Raw genomic sequence first — 23,384 nt, forward strand, 5'->3', positions numbered from 1 at the left:
TATGCGTGTTCTGCCTTCCACTCTCCCTTACATAGGAGTAATTTTCCTTGAATCCGCAGGCAAATATAATAAAGTATCATAAAGACAGATCAGAACTGAAAAGCAGAAGGATAGTGAGCTAATTGCTATATAATCATGACTGAAAACTGTAATACTGGCACTGGGCTCAAATCTGCTGTCATTACACTTCTTTAGATAAACTGCTGTTTTCCCCTGAAGTCAATTATGATGCTTTGGTATCGCAGTCAGAATTCAGTGCTCTTTGTGTCTGTCTTTCAGTATGGCTGTGGAGAGGGCACTTTTCCAAACATGCAGCATATCCATTCATAAACTTAGTCTGGAAGCTGACGGCAATCAACCTGGCTTTTCTACAACAGGGAAATATCTCCAAGTATTTTCCTTAGGCAGTCTCTGAGCAGGTGGTGTGTTGTTTTGTGAGGCACCTGTCGGGACAACGCATTTTCTCTTGATAAAATGAAATCATAAAAGTTAGGCTGTCTCTCATATTGTTTTACTGTAACTTGAAATTTCAATGTGAAATGCTGCACAAAATCTGTGTCTCAGTCAATATACTATCACATTTGGGCACAGAAGGAAATTGATTAGTGGAGACTGATTTACCTCGGTTGAAATTGAAATCCCAAGCTCTAATTTTTTCAGGTAAACCAGTGTGCAGCCAGTGCTGTCATTCAAAAGACCATAGATAATGATAATAGGAATTTCTTTACACATTAATAAATATATTGAAGTTATTTTTTGAACAGTGAGTGATGGCTGACCCTTCCCCCTAAATACAAATGCACACAGACACCTGCAGGGAATAGTAAAGTCCCCCCATTGCACCAAGTGTAGAGAGTTCCGCCAAAAAAATATCTTGGTTTATATGGAGATAGCAAAAAATCTGTCATTTTGATGGCAAGACTTTTTACTGGGATTTTTGAAATATGGTTATTCAACACCCCCCAGAACCCTTCAGGAAATATTTCTACAATCATTTCAAGTTTGCAACAAATTTTGGAGAGATGACCCGAACACAGTGTAACTGTTACGTCCTTCTGCCGTTCTTGTGACTCAGGAAGAGGTGCATGTCATATTCTTGGTATTCCTTCTAAGGCTGCAAATGGCTTCTCATGTTTTATGCCATTACTGCCAATGTTTCTGAGATACAAAATGGGCGTATGGTCTTAATGGCTTGGAACCAGGGACCTGGAAATTATGTTTCAGGCTTAATATCCTGCATATTGCTCCTAAACATTAAATGAATGCTAAATGCTTTCTCACCCCAATAAATCAGTTTTCATAGTGCTACCTAGGTTTGATTTTTCTGGGCCTTCTTGCTGCCTAATCTGAAGTACAGTATGTTTCTTTAAATTATTTGAACACCTGTATCTTACCATTATCAAAAAACCCCTAAGTATTCATGTTGATGACCAGGTATTAGCTGAGAAATAACAAGAATTAAAGAAATATGTCTCAGAGCTGGCTCACAGAGTGACTATCAGATTGATATCTTCGTTTCCACATCATATTACAAATAACAACACAGATATGACATGGTGAATTCTTGTGCTACCATGGTACAAAAGGTACTTCAGTGCATGTGAATTAAGAATAATGTAAAATGCAATATATAAATATATTTTGAATCTGTATTTTTATTTGAAAACAAAAGGCCTTTTTCATTAAAGTACCTCTAATAAGGAATTAGCAGCTGAGGCAGTAAAATTTACCTACACTCATAAACAGTTTCAAGGATGGTTTGGACATCTGCAGCAGAGAACTCTCTTAATGAACTTAGATTGGAGCAATACCTTCTATTATGTAAAGAATACAAAATACCTTTATATCAGCTATTCAGATATAAGCTTACCATCATCTTTTATTTGAAATAAGGTACCAATGATGTTCATTAGATACTTAACAAGCATTTTTCTCTAACTTCTGGCCTGTGGAACGTTCTATCAGTCCTGAAGGTTTTTATTGTATTATTTTACTGATTTTTTTTTAACCTGTTTTTACTAATACTACAAATGAGACCTCTAAGCATGAGGTTTAATTACTAGGTGTCCATTTATGATTTCTGAGCATCAAGTAGGCCTTGCATCAGTGGGCCTAAAAACTGAAACTCCTCTTGGGAATTTTGGCATAAGGTATGCTTCAATTTCATATTCTTTGAGCAACATGTGAAAACCAACTTGAGAATAACTACAGTCCTTTTCTTAAGTTGATGTTATATGCGGATATCCCATTTATAATAACACAATATCAGTGTTCCTTTATTTATGTATTTCCTGTGTTGATTTTTTTTTTCTACTTGATTGCAAGCAATCCCAAGATACCCATAAGACGAGCCATAAAATTTACGGCAAGTTTTACTTAACTGTTTATTGCAAACTTGATTTTCCGTATAAGAACAGAAATTGAAGGAAAATTTGCAGTTATGCTGTCCTGTTTGTGGTCCTCCTTATTTTTCTTCTCAATGATGTTTTACTTGTACACATATAGAGGTTGAAAAGCATCTATGTGTATGTGTGTGTGCTTCCAGGGTATATTGTCAACCAAACTGAAAGAAACAGCATGGATGCTGGAAAAGGCTCATTAATCAAACAGATGCAGTTTCAGTAATTATGAAATCTCCCTATTAAGCAGAAGCAGTAAGTCATTAAAATATCTTCTCCGGCCTTTTGGCTAAGATCAAGCATAGAATATCTTCTCATTAGGATAATGGAGTTCAATAAAATGATATTCCATCATTCTCCATAAGGGAGCAAAATGGAACTTTTTGGTTAACTACAATCACTTAGTCATTCATTTTATCTTCCTCCAATCTTGTTCATTCATTTATAAGAGAAAATTAATTCTTCACACATTCAGCCTACTATCCAGGCAAACTGCATTGAACATAAAAGTTAACTTCGTAAATCAAATTAAGGATGGCTTAATGAAATTAATCCTGAGAATAAAATGAACAGGAGTGAGAACTATTTGGTTTTCTTTTTTTTTTTTTTGGCATTTTTTTTTTTTATTCGGAAAGCTATTAATAATACAAATTCAGTTTGTTAAATTTAAGGAGAATTTATTGAGGAAAATCAGAGGTTCACGATATAAATCAGTTTAACGTGGGGGTTTTTTTTGCCATTGCCTTTTTCACTTGAATTTCATTTATACTGATTATTTCCTAATTGTTTTCAACACCTTCTGACTTCATATTTTTCTGGAACTAAAGATCTTAATTATACATACTTGATTGGACATATCTTCATTAATCGTTCATGGATTCAGAAGTGGGATAGAAAAAACAAGCTTGAAAGGTGCCATTTTACATGGCATATATCTTAGAAATTATATTATAGCAGATTTTCCTTATTCTGAGTGGATGTCCCTCACTCATAATTTAATGAAAGGATTGAGTAGTTTTACTTTTTGCTTCATGCTTTTTGGTGATCTTTACCCAGAGTAATTCTGGCTAAGAAGGAATCCACTCATCCATAAAAGGATAAGGCACAGCATCTTCAGTGCATTCTGTAGGTTATTTGAGGTTTGATGAAAACTTTCAAATCTTGTTAGAGGCCTAAATACGAGACTGTCTTATTGCAAAGCAGCATTATTGCTGTGTTTATGGTGATTGACAACACAGCATGTTTAAAGTTCCCAGCACACTATTGAATATGCAGATGAGAAGATAAATCATAATGCTTTCATGAAGGTATGTTGTTGCTGCTGATGCATATATCCCAGGAAGAGCTATTTAAAATGGTTTCTTGAGATGTAGAATAATGTATGAATTCAGGGCAGTTGTCATATTCACTATTAAAAGTTCACATTACAAGTATCTTGCCATAGAAATGAATAGTGAATCCTCCAACTCATGCTGGATCCTGGATTCACAGCCCCAGCTCTAACTTGAAGAATTGCTGTCTAGAGTAGGAAAGTTAGAGATTTTCCTGGCTTCCCTAAGGTGTCTTTCCTCTCCTGCTGTACAGCTGTTCAGTCAGCTCCGCTGTGCTCCATAGGGGGAGACTGAGCTAAGCTCCAACCTTGTCAATGTTCTTTGCTTACTGAAAGGATGGCATAATTAGGTTCCTTTGGTATCTTCTCATTTCTTTTATGGAGGAGGAGTGCTGTCCAAATTCCACGTTTCATTCCAATGGAACCCCAAGAGGCTGTGTCAAGGACAGATGAAAGGTAGACCAGCTTTGTTCAGGTGTGAACGTTACGCTGAAGACAGGGAGTTAAACCTTGAAGTAGAAAGCTGACTGTGTAGAATTTATTTTACAAATTAATTTGGTGTTCTTTAGATGCCCTTGAACAGATTTGTAAAAAACACTTAATGCTTTTACACTGCATTCAGTCAACAATATTGGCATGAACGTGGTGGTGTCTCTGAGAAGAAATGTGAAATCACCATTCTGGTATTTGATGGTTAAGCGGTGTGGTGGGCTGACCCTGGCTGGCTGCCAGACACCCCCACTGCTGCCCAACTCCCCTCCTCAACGAGACAGGGGAGAAAATAAGATGAAGCAGCTCATGGGTCAAGATAAAGAGATGGCTTGCCAGTTATCTCACTGGCGAAACAGATTTGATGTGGGGAAAACTAATTTAATTTATTGCCAATTAAAATAGAGTTGGATGGTGCAAAACAAATGCAAAAAGACCCTAAAACACTTTCTCCCTGATCTTAACCCCTTTTGTCCCAGGCTGAACTTCACTCCTTTGCTCCCAACTCCTCTACCTGACCCCCTCTGCCCCAAGGGGTGCAGGGAAATGGGGGGCGCGGTCGGCCCACACCAGCTCCTCTCTGCCGCCCCCGCCGTCTCACGCTCCGGCGGGGGCTCTCCACAGGCCGCAGCCCCCTCAGGACAATCCACCTGCTCCGGCGGGTACTTTCCACAGGCCGCAGCCCCCTCAGGAGAATCCAGGGGGCTCTCCAGGCCGGAGCCCCTTCTCCCCCTCCTCCCGCTCTCCCTCGGGGCTGGCAGGGCCGTTCCTCACACTTTTCCCCTCACCCCTTGTCACTGGGCAGCCTCCTGCCAGTGTTTTGCTGGCCACAGAGCCAGCAGCCCCCCTGCCAAGACCCGGGCAACTACGGCCAATACAACTGGATGGTGCTGCATTGCTGGATATATGTATGTATACAGACTTTCATGTATATTTACAACAGGCATCCTTCACTTTGAACATAATGGGAATTCATGATCCAGACAAAGGTAGTAAACTGTAATGTCTGGAACTTAATATTCAGCTATCTGATTAAAATTGGAGGGAATGGGCTATAATTATAAGTCACCTTCATTTTTCAGATATGCTAATTTAACTGTGCTGTTTTCCTTGGTTGACATGTTAAACATGTAGTAATAATAAGGTTTTACCAAGCATAATTACCAAGTACTCTCGGCCTTAAAAATGCCTCAGTAGTACCCGTGCATGATAATGAGGATACAATAATAGACGATGCTATTGTCAACACCATTTGCATTTGATAATTAGAAAAAAAACAACAATTTATATTCAAAAAATGCTACACGAACAGCAGGATAAGCTGGACAGCGAAGGCTGTTGTAAAACACATTGGCTTGGATTTCCATAGCACATTAAAGTAAGGTAGGTCTGGTAATTTAAATCAGTGAGAGAAATGCAGTGACATATCCTATCGAAAAATCTGTCTTACAAACCCACATATATAGCATCCTCCCAGCCAGCTTTTAAGACAATTAATTACATTACTATTCTCTTTAATGAGTGTTTCTAAGAGTTTCTGATGAGACAAAAAGGAAATGTGGAAAAGGAAACGGCTCTAGGCCATTGTAATGACATTTGCTGCTATTTTAAAAGTTAAAGAAGTCTTTGTGAGCATGTGAAGTTACCTGGAGTTGTAATAACTAGCCTTCACAGCGAAAGGGAACAGTGGTACACTAACCCTCTGCTTGATTAAGCCCTTTTAAAATTGATTTTGATCCCCATTAGGTTCAGAACTTGGCTTTCTACTTGCTGTTTTCTTCTGCTCTAACAGAAACTTTCCTCCTCTGTCACAGTAGTGCACCAGACAGGCATGAGTATGGCATAAGCTGTTGTACTGTGGATGGCAAAACTGATTTGTTTGAGGATGCTTAGTTCCTTTCAAAAGCAGGTGAATTTTGCCTGGGGCAATGCAGACTGAATGTAGGAATAGTGCAGCACCATCCTTTCTCCTCTGCCCCTACTAGTATGACAGAACCATTAAGATCAGAATCAGCAGCACTGATGAGCACAGGCAGTCAATGTCCTTTGATGTGCACCTTATCGTCTGGTCAGAAATGATTTTTTCAGTTGAGTAGCTCTTTGGAAATGTTGATACGGTCTGTTTGTTTTCTACAGGAGAATACAAACACATTTTTGCTTTTTGGGGGAAGAAGCAAAATTTATTTAGTCACAATGTACTTTATGTATTTTAGGGACCTGTTCTCTAGTACATCTCCTGTGACATTCTTAGTACAGAGAAGCCTATGAGAGAAGCCTTTTCTCACAGTAGCAGTGCTTCAACAGAGGAAATAGAACCAGAAAGTCTAAACTACGATGAGTGTGGAGCACTCTTTGAAACAAAATATCAGGGCCTTCTATGGCTGTTGTGTTTAGCTTGTTGTTTTAATTAGCATCATGACTCACTCAGGGATTTTGTGAAACATCAGAAATGTCATTTTGATTGTATTAACACAAAACAAAACTCACATACCACTATACAATGATTGCTTGTGATCTTTTTCTCCTTTACGTCCCCTTCAAGCCAAATCATAACAATCTTTCACACACGCTAGACCTCCAACTACTTTTTTTTTCCTTAAAAATGAAAGAAAAAGTACCAAATCAGAAACAGAACACATGGTAACTTGCTTTGTAAAATTCTACCTCCAGCTGAATCCCACGCATCATTTACCAATTGGACAGACAGGAAATAACTAAGAAGAAAGTCTTTCTTCTGAGTAAAATCTGAACTATTATAAAATTTGGATATTTATTTTCCTAATCAAGTGCACAAACCATGGCACTTAGCCACACTTAAAATTGTTTGAATTCAGTATCTGGATGTGCCGTTGTTTGATATTGCTTCTTGTGTTTGTGCTAAGGATTAATAAAGGCTGGCATTGGCTTTCCTTGCATTGGCATTTCATTCCCTTTTAAAAAGAACATAGAAGGACCTGCAACACTCCAAGTCTGTATCTCCTCACAATAATGAAAAAACTATCATCATAGCCTTTTCTTTCTTCCGTTTTTTTTTTTTTTTTCCCCGCACTAAGATTTTACTGTCTCCAGTGAATGTAGAACTAACAGCTAGAGTTTGGGCACACCCCGTTTTACGGAATTAAAAAATGGTTGGCATCTCAAAACTGGAGATCACTCTTCTGACTGATACTTCTGGCTTTAGCTATCCTCAGTTACAAGAGTTGACCTGTCATTCATGCGGATATTTTAAAATGTTTGCTATTTTCTTCTGATGCAATTAAGTCACTTAGTTTAAACATTGACTTTACTGCCAAGTTTTACTCCTAAAAAAACTGGGAATTCAAGCAGACTGACAAGGAGTTTGCTTGTGGTGCTGGTTGCCCTGCCTTGTGTCAGCAACAGGAGTCCTATAAATACAACTGTGAGTCAAATGTTCTCATCTTTCCAACTTGCAAGTCTATCATAAAGAAGAATGTTCTGTTCAGCTTCAGATATACGAATTTATGCAAATCTTGATCTGCTCTTATCATAGAGGTGTGATATTTCATTTAGTCTCTTAGGGAAATAAACAAAGATTCTATCCTTAATTATTAAATGGTAGGCACTTTCAGACCTTGGGAAATAAGGTAAAATGTATCCACAAAATGTGAGTCCTATGAAGCTACTTCCCTAAACTGACTTGTTCCTCGTGCTGTAGCTCCAATGTGCTGAACACTTACTGGAATCAACTTGCAGCTTTTGTACCACCATATGAAAACATTTGTTAGCCTGCTCTGATTCACATATTGTTTCTTCAAGGTATTAGTGTAAGAGATTTGGGCCTCTAGTGTCAAAATTCACAGCCATGTTATAGAATTGGTTTGAGTTTCCCAGTACGTGTAAAAAGCCTCTGAGAATGCTGCGTCTCACAGGTTGGTTGTAACACATAACACAGCTCGCTCTCTTCAGTCTACAATACAGAGATAACTTCAGAAATGTAAACTATGTTCACATTTTCCTATTATTCCATGCTCCTCAATTTCATTGTTGCTGTTTTTCCTTTTCACAGTTCTATTCATCAAAATTCGCATAAGATTTTTGCCCTAAAAAACCAAAAAGATATCGGCCAATTCTGCAAGCTTATCTTCTCGTTTTGGAAAGTCGAATCAAAACCAACATGACCTTAAATGTATGCTGTGTATACCCTAGATTAATACAACATTGAGGAGAAACATCGAAAGTATTTCTTCTTTCACCTGCTAAAATACCTTTTCAGGAACATTTTGTTGAAACTTTCAGGGAAATCAATGTATTATGACAATTTAATTTATATGGTCACTTGATACTTCTTCATAAACATGGGAAAGAGTGCTCTATAACAAAAGAGTTTGCAAAATGCAATCAGAGCTAATCCTCCCATCCTTCAATGATAGGAATTGAGAAAGCACGCCTTTTATACTTAGTCAGAAGGGAACAAAAAAGCTTCAAGTAGAAAAGGAAGGAAGGGAACCTAGGTTAGACGCTATTTGTCTTTTCCTCTCAGGAAGAAAAATAATCTGTCAGTGTAATACAGTTTAATTCATAGATCACGCACGTTTTGGTTTTTGCTTCTATCATCACTTCTAACAGTAGGCGACTGATAAACAGCCGAGTAATAGCTTCCGCTGTAAATATGACATATCTGTTTTCTCCAAAGGGGAGATGAAAATAAACAACAATGCAGAAATACGGGATTAATAATGACTTTAGAAAAAAACCCTGAGTTTAAGTTTAAGTGATGTTTACTTTCTGCTGTGCAAATTGAGAAACAATTCTCTGCTGCATTTTGCATACCCTGTTAATTCATTTTTTTCTCATCTAACCAAATGTGGAATGTGCTTTACATGCTTCATGGTATTAAATATTTTGTCTGTCTGGCAGAAGCAGAGTTTCCTCCCTAGTCATTATAGGGGAAGGGTAGTTTTCTAGTATAAAAGTCATTCAAACAGGAATCTGCAGCTTTTGCTCTGAGTTAACTTTATTGTAACACTTCTGTCGAGCATCTTAACTAATCTGTAAGTGGGTAGCTAAAACATTTTATTATCCCATATGAGGTTAACTTCCCTCACGTTGTGAAACGATTTGATATCCATGCTTGTAGGTTCTATACACCAAGTTTAAAATATCTTCATTCTGTACCTGTGCTATATTGTTCTGAGAGTTAATATTTGGCTTTCTGTGGGCATGCTTCATATTCAAGTGGACAGCAATTTTGAAGACCCTTACTGGCTGTTTTCATCTCGCTTGAATTAGATTAAACTTGGAATAATATCTCTGAATTCAGAAGATTTATGTTGATATAAAACTGCTAAAAGTAAAGGGACTGTTAAGATAAACATGCATTGTGAGGAAAAAATTACATGTTTTGTTCTTGTTAAAGATAAAAGCTTAATTTTAGAATGCAAACCTGCTAAAGCAGTGATGAAAAGTTCAGCTGACTGGTAAAAATGTTATTCAGGAAACTAGTTATCACGCATTAATATCTTATCCCTGGGTCTTTAAAAACAAATAAATCAAACCAATGGAAAAACACCCAAAACCAAAACCAAAAACCCCACCCCAAACAAACAAACAAAAGATACTTGTTGATATAAGGTCAACTGAGGAAGAACATAGGCTAGGTAATTGGCAAATGTATTTTAAGCTAAATGGGACTTGACAAGATAAATTGTGAAGATTTTCAGTATTCTCTTCTCCCCTCCAGCCTTGTAGGTTCTTCTGCCCTCTACTCTAAAACTTTTTATGTGGCATGACTCCAGGCTTCTCCATACTTAATTCAGATAGTTACCAGTCTGCAAAGATACTTAAAAAGGAGTGTTGTTCGCTGAAACATCCTCTAAAACATTCAGGTGTTTCCAGTAGTGAAAAGGTGAAGAAGTATATTTACATGTCAGAATGTTAAAAACTGAAGAGACATCTGAGGTATATGCAAAAATACGAAAAAATTTATGAATTTTACTTTGCATAGGGTTGATAAGTCTATTATTGCTTATGCGCTAAGGACAGTCTAATGAAATCCCAAGTGTACAATCAGACTGACTGACTTCCAACTATTCCAGATGCAATTGACCTGAATTTGTTTTAAAACCGAGCAAATAACATCCAGGTTTCTCATACAACTTTTCCAGTTACATAGGCTGAAAAGCAGTTTATAAATTTCTTCATGAAAGACACAGTAGTGTGATGGTATGAACATTTGCCACATTCTCAATGGATTGTGGAATACTCTGCAGACTCTAAAGTAAACCAAAAGCAATCCAGATATGTTTTTGTTTTAAAGTGGTGTAAAAACTTCCTCTGTCTAGTCTTTTCCAGTAAAAAAAAAAAAAAGAAGGAAAACACAACCTAAAACCAACCAACCAACCAAAACGCTGCAAAAACCTTACTGTAGGTATAGCAGGTATAGCTTAGAGACAATAAAAAGAATGTATTTAATTTTTAAATAATTCAGAATTGAATGCTACTAAATAATAAGACATAAGTTTAATTTTAAGGACCTCTTTTCTTTCGAAATGTAAAATATTAAAGAAAAAATAACAATTTTTAAATTCAGAATTTCAAATATTGACACTTTCCTGAAAAATTCAAGTGTACAAATTTTGGGTACAGTTGTCTATTTTTCCATTGTGAAGTGTTGAAATTTTGATAAATCTGAATTTCAAGAGGCTGTTTTCTACACCTTTATGCTTTTAATGATTCCAAATTGAGTGATTTAATTAAAAAATAAATCCTAATCTCTCGGTTAAATTCTAGATCACAGTAATTATTGACGTTTACTTTAAACCTTTTTTCATTTCAGTAGTGAAAGACAGAAGTATGGAGACTACTGTGGAAGATGATGTATGCCATTTGCTAAAGGGCAGTGCAGCCAGAAATGTCTGATAGTAGTCATATGATACATGGCACATTTGTGCTATCGTTATGCTGTTACCATTTCCAGTACTTTCCAGGAGTGCTTACAAATGTTTTTTAATAAATCCTCAAAACAAGAAAGTTTTCTTGTTTATTAGTAACTCAGTCCTTGGATGGAATAGGGCGCTAATTTATAGGTGTCAAAACATGGAGTCGTACCATGACCTTTGGGATTAATAAGGCTTTGGCTACTCTGAAAACTAGTCAATAGCTATCAGAAACAAAGTTCAGGTAAAAAGATACTTTGAAAAATCTCATAAAGTAATATCTGACTTTTGGCATCCCAATGCATTTTTAGAAATGTGGCCCTGGTGGTGCATCCAGTGTTGCCCAAAGACTAATACCTGAATTGGAACCAGAACAAAGAAAGTGGCCTGACTGCTTGAGCTCCGCTGTGAGCAAAGTAACCACTATAAAAAACACTACCTGAGACTTGTTCCTTTCCTTACAGAGATCTATAGAAAGGCTTGAAATAAACCTCATAATGAGTAACCATGAACAGTAAGGGTTGTGTGGAGATCACTAAATCCATGTAATTTATGGCTTCACCTTGGAGGTGGAAAAATAGCTACGTTTTCTTCCTTTTCAGCAGCAGCCACCTTTTCGAGCAACAATGTGTTATCTCTATTGATGGTATGCAACTTGAAGTGGAATATGAAACGTGCCAGCCAATCGATATGAGCTGCTCTAATCTTTTAGATTACAGCTGAGCTCTGGAGATTCTTATAGAAGAGCTTCAGTTACACTTGGACTCATTTGCTCATAAAGCTGAATGTGAGCTTGCCTCCCTAGCAGTCTGTCAAGACCATCCTGCAAAATGTCAGTCATGTGGGGAAGCTGCAGACTTCTGCAATACGGAAAGAACATTCTGGTCACAAAAGCACAGTGAGAAATAACAGATCAAAGCAAGGGAGGCCAGTAGAAATAGCAAATAAGAAGCCAAATGAGGCTTAGGTAGGACTTGCATTGACTTTCTGACATGCAAATGGGCATGGTAACTGGGAAGTAACTGGTGTGTGTGCAGAGTATTACCCTCTTTGCACAGGTGGAGTGTGGACAGCTCTATTGTAGCTTAATGTATTTAAAAAGTGGGTTAGTTTTTGTTACCCTTCTAATGTATGCGTGGTACAGAAGGAGTCCCACGTGGGACAGTAGGTGGGACAGAGTGAAAAATGAAGCTTCCACTCTAACAATCATCATCCCCATCTAGTCAATAAAGCAGTCCAAGGAACTTGCTGGGGAGTAAAGTTAGCTTTTATCTCAACCAAAAAACCAAACCAAACCAAAACAAAAAACAAACCAGTATATGGTGGATTTTTTTTTTTTAATTATCTCCGACAGTCAAGAAAAACACAAGAGAACATGCATACGGCAAAAGGTTGTTGAACTACTCCAAAAGGACCAAAGGCTGGTACGTTTGGGAAGTACACCTGACAGACAACTATTTCATTTCCCCATAAGAGAAGGTCTTCCTTGATAAGCTCTTTACTGATTTCTTGCTGACTTAAGAACTTGGAGCGTGAGGTGTACCCTGCCTGACATTTGCCAGCCATTACCATCAGTATTTATTGTTTTCATTAGTGGCCCTTCTGAGGACTATGGAAAGGGTTTCTCCAGCAGTGTTCCTGTCATGCTTGATGAGAGTTTTGGCTAGAGGTTTATCATACTGAGCAACAGGCTTGTGACATGAGGCCGAGGTTGCTTTTCTTGTCATTGAAATTAAACCTGTGATAGGCTGTCTTCAATAACACCTGCTTCTAAGTTTGATTTTTTAAAAGAGGTTGCCATTGGCCATGAGGTGCTTTGTAGCATCTTCCACTTTTTCGTTTGCATTGCTTTAAAAGTTCATTTGAAACAGTGCATAAAATGCTCTAGCGACTTATGCTTGTTTATTCCAACTCTTTTGGGGGGGGACAGTCTTGTGAATTAAAACACAGTGGATTCTAGCATTCGTTTCAGATTATAAAACCTGCCTATGCAATATGAAAAGTAAGGCTGTCTCAGCCGTACTAATACGCTGCAATCCAAACCAGCTGCATTAATATTCCTATTGGTTGTCACTGGAGATGTGCCAATTCCTATACGTATTTATTCCAGAGTGCCCTTGCAATCTCATGACTGCTTTTCAGAAACGCTTGGTGGCTTTTTCTTTCTCCTCAGCACACTATAGAGAAATCACTCTGCATATTCAAATTGGAGGAGAAAAATGTGTTTAGGATAACTAGCACTTAGCCCACAGTACAAATTAAACCCAAATGATATGATTCTCTCCCTTGCTCCCCAACATTTACATTAGAATTCATATTTTAAAATAGGAGTCTTGCATTACAAGTAAAGATTAAAAGTTGCTTTAAACTTTTTTTTCCTTGCACTTGACAGGCAATTTGTATAATTAATGAGTTGGATATACTGGTGATAGTTAAGAGTTTGGGATTTGTATTGTAAATGTTCTGTTTGCACAGTGAAAATGTTGTGTAAAAGAGAAATGGTTAAGGCTTTTTTTTTTGCCAGAAAGCCATGGCTTCGTGTATTTTTTGGATGAGATTTTTTTTTTTTTTTGCTACTTCAGATTGACTCATCAATTTAATATTCTGCTAGCAATTATGTGTGGCTATTTTGGACTCAGAACACAATATTGATATTGCAATCATTTGCCTTTTTGCATCTAAGTTGATCAGCTTTCAAGTTCTTAATTTCTGATATACACATATGGGGCTTTTTTTAAGTAAAGTTGTTACTGGCAGCTTGTTTATGTCTTAGAGATAGTATCCTACAGCAAAATTATGATAATGGATTATAATTTGATAGGAATCTTGACTGAAGATTTTGAAGAAGGAGGAGTGAATTTGTGGATTTTAGGTTTTTGTATTTTTTTAAAGGTGCAGGCTGGACCACAATGATGGAAAAGCCTTTGTTCTTAAAAAACATTCTCAGTTAGTCACTGTCACATATTTCTGATGAGTGCTGTTTATCAGTATCCAATTTTTTTTTCTTTTTTAGAAGTACTGTACACATCTTCGCTCTCTTTTTACTTTGCTGACAGAATCTTTGTAAGAGCTTCTGAGAGATCCTCCAATGCAGCTTCAAATTATTAATAAAAATCACCTGTGACTATAAATGTCTACTGTTCCCATTTCTTAACATTTCCAAATATATAGTTGTTTGTATGCATTCTAACCTACTGCTAGATACAGATGTCAAGAAGATACAGATGAACTGCAGATTGTCTTTTTCATCTACTCAGACTGCTTTGATAAGATATGTCAGCAACTTTACGGGTGACCTGTTTATTGATCAGGATGCTAAGCATTTAAACAGACTTCTATGAAGTGAAGCACTGAGGTTTTTTACTCTGCTTTGCCCACCAAAAAGCCTTGAAGTCACTGGTATAGCGAGGGTTAAGCTTTAACAACCTCTGGGGTTGGTAAATCGTTTGTGTGTATATGGTCTGTTTTGCGCTATGATCAAGGCCTGTCCCTTCAAATAGTCTGGTCCCTATTCCCCAAATAGTTTGTGGACTAGGTAAGTGGAAATTAAAGCAATTGCAGGCAAAGTGGAAGACAGCCCTTTTTTTAGTTTATCCAGCATGATAGGCAGACTATATAAATAAACTATAAATAGACTATAAAACAGGAAAGGACAGGTATCCTTTTGTGGTTTTGTTGAGTGCGAACACCAGAACATCTGAGAGGCTGCACTTGGTAGGCCAAAACAAGACAAAGATCCATCTCTCCTGGTACCTGGTTTCCAATAGCCAGGTGCCTGAGAAAGCATGGAAGAACAGAGCAAGTCCATAGCAGTCCTTCCCTTCCATAGTCTTTGAGTCTCAAATTCATGAGGAATTTGAAGCTTGGGGATTGCAGAGGTTTTGCATTTGTATTTAATGACATTAGATGACCTTTCTTCCATTGATCTAATATTTGAAATCTCCCTCTAAATTTTGTTTCTGATGGACATATGCTGTAATTTCCATCAGAATAGGAAAGTCAGAGTAGCAAATGTCATCATGCCTTTGAGAAAGTTATCAGTTCTTTCTATCTGGACAGAATGGAGAGGAGTGGAAGTGTAGTTTTGCTTCAGGAAGTTAACATTTAAATGGACCTAAGCTGGCTTGGGTGTTAATACATCACTGAGATAAATGGTATGGAGGAGAGTTTATTTCTTTGCTGCTACGATGCTGGCAGGAGAGTGTGCTCTGTAATTGATTAACAGGGCACAGTACATTGACTTATATGGGGAAAGCTATTATATCTCAGTAACAGGAAGGTATATATGATTCTGGTTTTAGTACGTAAAAAATTGGATTCTGCAGGAAATACCTAAAACTGCTGAAAGAATGAACCGTTCCCAAGGATTTTTTTTTCTCTTAAATCTGTGGCATAACAGCATTTCATGTTATGAAGGAAGTTTAAATAGTGCAATATATTTACTGGAACTTTCATACAGGGCTAGAAATATTAGCTTATGTAAGCAGTCTTTTAACTTTTGTTCTCTTGGACCTAAAGTCATGAGTTATTGATGAGATTTAATATCTTTTTTAACATCTATTCATTTGACTGGAACGGGCTTCCCAGAGAGATGGTGGAGTCTCAAACTCTGGAGACATTCAAAACCCGCCTGGACGCTTTCCAGTGCAGCCTGCTCTAGGCGACCCTGCTCTGGCAGGGGGGTTGGACTAGATGATCTCCAGAGGTCCCTTCCAACCCTATGATTCTATGATTCTATGAAGTGCAATCCTTAATAATTCATACACGTTTATGGTGCATTTCCTATATTTTGAAGCCTAAATGAGTGGGCAGATTTCAGGGTGAGTGTTTCATTTTTAAACAATGAGAAAGTGAGGTATTTTTTGTTTTGTTATTTAGCTTATTAGTTGGTGTCCCAAAACAGGCACAGGAAGTGAATGCGGTTCTAAACAACAGTGAAGGAAAACTACAGCTCTGTTTTTTCTGCTCCCCCCAGTACTAGCTATTCCAACCAAACTAAGAAAGCAGAGGTCCACATTCAATGCTTCAAAAGCACATATACACCAAATGAAGCACATTCATGACTGTCTGCAAAAATTGTGACTGCGGTGGCAAATAACAGAGTGATACTCCCTGTGAGATTTTATTTTTATTCTTTGACTATGTCAGGCTTCTCTGTCTTACTCTGTTGAATCCAACAGGATGGATTAGTGAAGCAGAGAGACAAGGCAGGCCATACAGTGGGATGATGATTTAGAAGCTAGTACTCTTTCCACAAAAGTTGTTCCATGTTTCCTTTTGCGTAGCTTCATCAATAGTAGCCCCAATATAGTAGCTGTCAAAATAAAAGTAGGAGGCTTTTTCAGTAGCTACTGGGATCAGTAAAAGAATAGAAGTTCTGATGAGCTTCTAATATCTGGAGAAGTTTTCTTCAGATGTTGTGTTGTTTATGAACATACTGTCTAAAATTAAAGCCTTTTTAAAAGCTTTTTTGTTGTTGTGATTTAGGACAGCTCTTTTGTTTCACAGGTTTTTTTAGAATATCATGACCAATAGCCTCCCATTATATTCAGTAATTAATCAAACTGCATAAGTAGCAAACATTTTTGTAGCTAAATCTTTCTATTCCTAATATCCTTCCAGAAAGATGCAGGTTTTTCTCTCCACCCCAGTATGAAACTATGGGTGGGGGAAAATCATATGAACCTAAGAGTTTGCTTTAAAAATATACTAAAAAAAAAAACAAAACAAAACTGAAACTGAACACAGGTGCTTAATTGTTCAACCTTAGCTCTTATTAATAATGAGAACATATTTTTTCCTTAACAATAATATCGCGTAAGATAAGCAAAGGAAAATGCTATGAACAGATTTTGTTATGTATTTTTAAAATATTTCTGATTATGTGTTCTTCTGCTTTTAAATGTTTCATTCCATTTTTACCTAGACAACAGAATTAATGACAAATGACTTCAAATCTCTAGCTAGGTAGCACTAACAATAAAGTGGCAGCGAGAAGAGTTTGCTAGCAATCTTTAAGCTGAAAACCAATTTTTATGAACTACCAAAAATACACCTATAGATAAAGAAATACACGAGAAAAACCTGTTCAATTAACTCTGTCTTTCTGTGATTATGACATTTGGGCAAAACTTGTAATGAGCACTTCAGTCTGCTGCTCACTTCTGTTCCTAAGCTCTATCCTCGTACTACTTTGACTGAAATAATAGCAGCCTGGCCCCCAAGATCATAAAACATAGGCCCTTGCTCCATGCCGTACCCCTACATGCTAGAGAGAGGTCCTGTGTGTCCCTGGTGGGTTGCCTGGGTGGGTGATGGGACGTGATGTGAGCAGAAGGCACTGCACCCATCCAGCTGTGGACTTCTGACCAAATGTGCCGTGTGGCTGCAGCCAAAGCAGGGGGAGGAGGAGAATCGATCCTTCTCTTTTGTGGTATAAACAATAATGCTTAAAACCATTTATCTTCCCTTGTCAAAATTCCATCATTAAATAATGTGGAAGTGAACTTTAAAGTCATTGGAATTGTCCTTTAATTCAGTGCAAAGCAATTGCCCTTTACTCTTGCCTGTGCTTTTATGCCGGTGTGAATTTTGTTTTCTCCCTTAACAAACTCTCAGAGATTTGTGAAGGAAACTTATTTATTTTGTTAAATGTCAAAGTACTGATTCATGAACTAATGTTCTTCTGTATTTCTGTGCTTCAGTTTCTATTGCTATGTAAGTAATTTTATTTTTCATTACATGCGACTGGAAACTTTAGACCTGCATTATAAATGGCTTAATTCAGTCACAATCCCTTTTTTCCCTTAAAGTTCCTCTTTTGAGGGTAGGATTAATTCAGTCTCCATGTGTGATCCCGTATGGCCAAATCACAGTTTTCTAATTGTACGAAAACTATGTGGTGTGGCTGAGTGTAAAATATGCTGCCTATCAGGGATAATCTAATGCTTTCTAGATAGATAAATTGAGGGTGTTTCCACTTACAGCAGAGCCTGTGTTGCAGTGTGTGTGTTTAAAAAGATTAGCCAAGCTGACTGGTGTAGGTTATGGTTTTTTTCTCCTGTGGTAGGTTGCACCTGAAATGTAAACGAGTAATTTCACCTATGTATTTCACCCATCTGTTAAAATAACAGAGGAAAAAACTAGAACAAAGGGCAGTACATTAACTATCTAAGTGTTTGAAAAAATCCGAAGCCATTTCTTCTCTTTATTCTAATTTACATAACTCCATACAACAGCAGGAGATTTTAAACTTTTCTTTCTTCATTAGAAAGGCAAAGATTCTGATTTTGCTTTCTCCCATCTTAGATGTTAATACCACGTTAATCTTCTTTCTACTAAGTAAAATAGAAGTGAAGTGCTCGAATGGATTATAGAGATTATATTTTTTTAAAAAGATTATTTTGTTATTTTTTCAGTAAATGTGATAATTCATAGGCATTTATTCATGTAAACTAATTTATTTTCTTTTTAAAAATATCAGGTTATCAGCACTTCTATTACAAAACTAAAGTTTATATCTTATCTACTTCTTACAAAGCTTTCATGATAATATTTTTCTTTAGCAGTACATTTTCATGTCACCAAAAACATTCCAGATATATCAGGGCAGGCTTTTCTGTTCGTTTGTAGTATCCATAGGGAGAGTGGTGGCCCATGGTTAGGCATTACCGTTACCTAATTTTATCCTAACTTTGTTGAAGTCTTTATTTTCTCATGTCAGGGTGTGCGTGTCTGTTTTATTTGTTTAGGGGTTTTCTCATGGTTTTGGGGTGGGTTTTTTTTTCGTTGGTTGGTTTTTGTTTGTTTTATTGTTTGGTGGTTGTGGTTGCGTTGGTTTTTTTACTGAAATGTTAGATGTAGCCGCATGCATTCCACATGTACAAAAGTAACAAGGCTGTGTTATTACCCAAAAGAAAAATAAAGGGCACATTGCCCCTTAATATATATGAATAATGAACGGCATAAAGTGAATCTGTTTTCTTGTTTTTCAGAAAAGTGTGATGAACCTCTGGTCTCAGCATTACCCCACTCCTCCTTCAGCAGCTCATCATCTATGACAAGCAGTTATGTGCCAGGGTATGCCAAGTTAAACAAGAGAGGAGGTAAGGGGCGCTCTCTACCTTAATACTCAGATGTTTCAAGAAAAAAAAAGATTAATGCTATTTTTAATATGAAAATACTTTTTATGTAAAATAATATTGCTTCTGTTTGTTTTAACAAAGTTTTAGCTGTCTGACAGACTATTTTGTAAACATAATGAATTTCTATGTCATTGTATGTGACAGTAATTGCACTCCATTGTACCGCAGGGAGAAATACACTACTAATAACATGTAGCAGCGTGGGCCAAATGCCTAATGTTGATGGAGTCATACAGTAGAGTTGCATAATTGACTTCACTTAAAAGGGCATACTTGTGTTGATCGGGTAAATGAACACTTGTAAGGTCACGGTTGTTGGAGCAAAGCTAAACAGCTTTGATGTGCTTTGTTGATTTAACTTGTTTCCCACCTTAGCAATGACTGCTGTCATTCAGCTTTTACTGGCACCACAGGGCTTCGCCTTTTGCCTGTATTTCTGTAATGCGATGAGCTGTTGTTCAGAAGTAAGAAGGCCACCTCAGTTTTGGTGGTCGGAACGATAGGTGTGTAAGTTTGATGATTTACTTGGCCTAAGTATATCCTTAGGGCTAGGCAAATTTATTTCGCGGTCTGAACACAAGTCCTTACCTTCACCCGCAGGAGTTTTCATAGCTTTCCTTAATATTTCTAGACATCTGTATATATACCATTTTGATACCGATCTCTGTGTTCATTTAATAGGAATGATACATTTAAACATGAGACTTCGGATTAACAGAAAATTAGTATTCTGAATAATACTGATTTTATTTTTTTCTAAATAATATCAATCTAAAAGTCCTAAAACCTAAAATTTCACAAATTCTTGGGGAATTAGCTTGTGAATTAATACCAAAATTTTATCTTCCCCTCCAAATCCATGTCAAGGGTATTGACTTAATGAACCTAGAATTAAGAAATACTTTCACTTTAGGGAGGAAGAAGAGAGATAAAATTACTACAGTGCCTCAATCGTCTAAATCCTGAAGATCTGTAATAATGGCCACCAGACTTGTAGAATATTGGCTTATTTGCGCTGCTCCTTAATTTTTTCCTGCTCCTGCAAGAATTATGTTGATCCTGTCTAGATACGGTATTCTGCCTCCACAAAAAAAAAAAAAAAAAACCAAAAAAACCGCCCAAAAAACCCCCAAAATGAAACAAAAACATCAATATTTGCATTTGAGTGTTTGTAAACAAAATCTGAAATACTTTCAAATGGTGTAACAACCTTGAGGTTAAAAGCAGAATTTGTGGCATCAAAACTATAGCCTAGGTTGCCTGTGTTCTCCGCCATTTTTTATGCTACTGTTTGTGCAGTTTCTTAATCAAAAAAAACCCCACACCTTATGAGCAAAGCCATGAATTTACTGTTAGCCTAATTGTAATCTTAATCAAATAATAATTATTGGCCTAGCTGCTATTACAAAAAAGAAGAAAGAAAGAGAAGAAAACATACTGTCAGGGACAAAAGTCTCCGTAATAAATCAGACTATATACACATTCTTCCACGTGTCTATCCCTTTCCCTGGTGTTACGCTCCTCCTGTCACAGCTCCTCCAAGTCTTATGGTGGATGGCTCTAGCTGGGTTGGGGACTATAGTGCATTGTCAGTGTCACAGACTCTTTACTGCGAGGAGGACACAGATGTCAATGGCAACATTGACACGGCAGGATCTGCTTGAGGTTAATTGTATGTGTTTTCAGGGAATGGGGTGAGGGGAGCTGCACCATGAGCGTGGCCAAGCGGGAGACATGGGCAGCCCTGGGGCAGGTGGTGCCCTGGCTGCTGGGGTACCATCCCGCGTCCACAAGCAGGGTGGGCAGTGCTGGTGGCACCAGCAGGTTCTGCCAGTTGTCTGGAGATGCTCACACAGGAAGGGATGAGCCAGGTCTGCTGTTGAGCCAGGGAGCTCAATCCACAAGTGTGGAAGAAATGGGGCTAGGCATGGATACACCTAGGACATGGCTCAGGTAGGGCCTGGGGGAGCTGAAATGGGGCCCTCAGGCCCACAGGCAAGCAGAGTGGGTCCCCAGAGGGACTGGACAGGGCAATTATGGCCTGTTGGTACCCTCAGGGCCTGGACATTGATCCTTGTTTATTAGTCTGCAACTCCATGTGTCTTAATTCTCTGTATGTGCATGTTTTACATGTGTAGGATTCTTGTTCTTTGATCTCCCTTTCTCGTTTTGTTTATTTTTGGGGGGTTTTGTTTGTTTGTTTGTTTTTTTCCTCTAAAATCAGCCTTAGCCAGCTCCCAAGGTTGCTTTCTTTTAATGACTGCTTATGGACCTGGTGAGTTGCTTATAGCCCTGCTCCCTCTGGTACCACCCTTTGCCTGTACTTTCAATATCTCTGCTATCATTCCATGATTGTAGTCCTCTACACTACATTTTTGTTCTACAGTAATAGTTTCTTCTCTGCAGAATATCTACTTTAGGTACAGAAACGTATCAAAATTGTTATACCGATAGTCACTAGCCCATGTAATCATAAAGCTAAGTTAAAAGTAAAACAGACTAGGCTATGTTACCTGGTTGTTAGAGAATTGCTATTACAATTAGACGAGCTAAACAGAAGCCAAAGACTAGCTTAGAGAAAATGCGATTCACAAGCTCTAGTCCTGCGGCCTTTCACGGTTGATGCAAAGCCTGGGGCCTGTTAGTAGCATTGGCAATTTCTTTGTTTGTAGCCTTGTAGATGACATTGTTTATTGCTTCAGCAATTTAGGAGATGACTTCCAAATGAGAATAGATGCCGTTTTATGATGACTTCAGGATTTTACTTCAGTGTTGCCTTTATTACATGCCTTTTAGTAATTCTCAGTCTTTCTGTTGCAATATGCCTGACCATGAGTTTTGGTAAGCTGTTGGGTCCCTTAATTTGTGTTTTCAACTGTTCATTGTCCATATGAAAGAAGTTAAGGAACAGTTCAATTCTAAAATACTGCTCATCATTTAGGTTTAATTCTGATCACAGTTATGTTCATTTGCATTCTGTTCCCTGTTCTAAAAGATATATATAAAAAAGTCATTAGTATTATTTTAATAAAATAAAGCTTTGCATCAGCTTGGTGGGCAGGATCTTCAAATTGATTTTAGATGACTATTTATCCTTTTGGTTTACTAGACTTCTTATTCTTTTGCAAGTGAAAGCCAAATCAGACATTTGGAATTTAATTTTTTTCTTCTAATTATATTTACCTTCCCCTTTCTTACCCTTATAATCACTACAATGCAGTTTCTTTTAATGATGTTTCTTTAGCAGTATGGATCTACAGTGCTGTCATTAATCAAACATTTGCTCAATTTACTCTATCAAAAGGTCATTTGAAATTTAGTTGCATCTCTCTGCTTAAATAGTAACTTCTTTAGACTGTTGTCATCCATCTCATAATACCTGTGAAGCCTAGCATACATACTTTTCAAAACTGAAGTTTCAATATTTACATTACCTGATTTTGTTTTCTTAGTTCTTGTGCCACTAAAAGTACTGCAGAATTCAGGAATATGTTTAACATGGGAACTTGGCCTTCGCTGTGTTTATGCTTCTGCTTCTACAAATGATGGAAAATAGCTCAGTTCTAATGCTGAGCTATTTTACAACATCATGGAATTACAGATATTGCTAATCAAACCAGTAATAAGGGAATGCAATTTTTTTCTCTCCAAAGAGTCATTATCAGCTAATAGCTTCCCAAATCAAATGTGCTATTTAAACCACACTGTGTTCAAGTCATTAAACAGAAAGAACTCCCCCTCCTCTATGCCCAGACCCTTTAAATTAAAGAAATATGAATTTGAAAATTCTAGTCTCCAACACAATTATATTTTCCTTTGCCATTTTCATGGCACTTCACTCTAGACTGGAAAACACTTTAGCGGAATAGATAATGTATTTTATTCTATTGATTAAGACACTGATTTACTGAACAGTCACATCATGTTATTAAGAAGGTTGCAGTTTTGACTGTAGTTCTTCTGGTTCAGTTTCCTGCTATAAATGTTGCAATTGGAACAATGCACATCAAAGAGCTTAATATTTTCAGCTGTTTTTAGGTGGCTTCAAAAGCAGAAACATCCATGAATTTGTTCCTAGTGTTTGGTATCATTTTATTTACAAATCCCATAGTGAGTGATCTAGGCA

The 23,384-nt window shown here is 37.4% G+C and overlaps 1 protein-coding gene across 1 annotated transcript in view; it reads left to right on the plus strand.

Annotated features, from left to right (window-relative positions):
- CNTNAP2 (contactin associated protein 2) overlaps positions 1 to 23,384 on the plus strand; it is a 1,161,641-nt gene that overhangs the window by 337,879 nt on the left and 800,378 nt on the right. Inside the window, exon 2 of the mRNA XM_074575643.1 lies at positions 19,109 to 19,219. Coding sequence (XP_074431744.1) covers positions 19,109 to 19,219 — 111 coding nt within the window. The remainder of the gene's footprint in view (positions 1 to 19,108; positions 19,220 to 23,384) is intronic.

The sequence above is a fragment of the Larus michahellis genome, chromosome 2 (assembly GCF_964199755.1).
Source record: "Larus michahellis chromosome 2, bLarMic1.1, whole genome shotgun sequence".
Classification (NCBI taxonomy): domain Eukaryota; kingdom Metazoa; phylum Chordata; class Aves; order Charadriiformes; family Laridae; genus Larus; species Larus michahellis.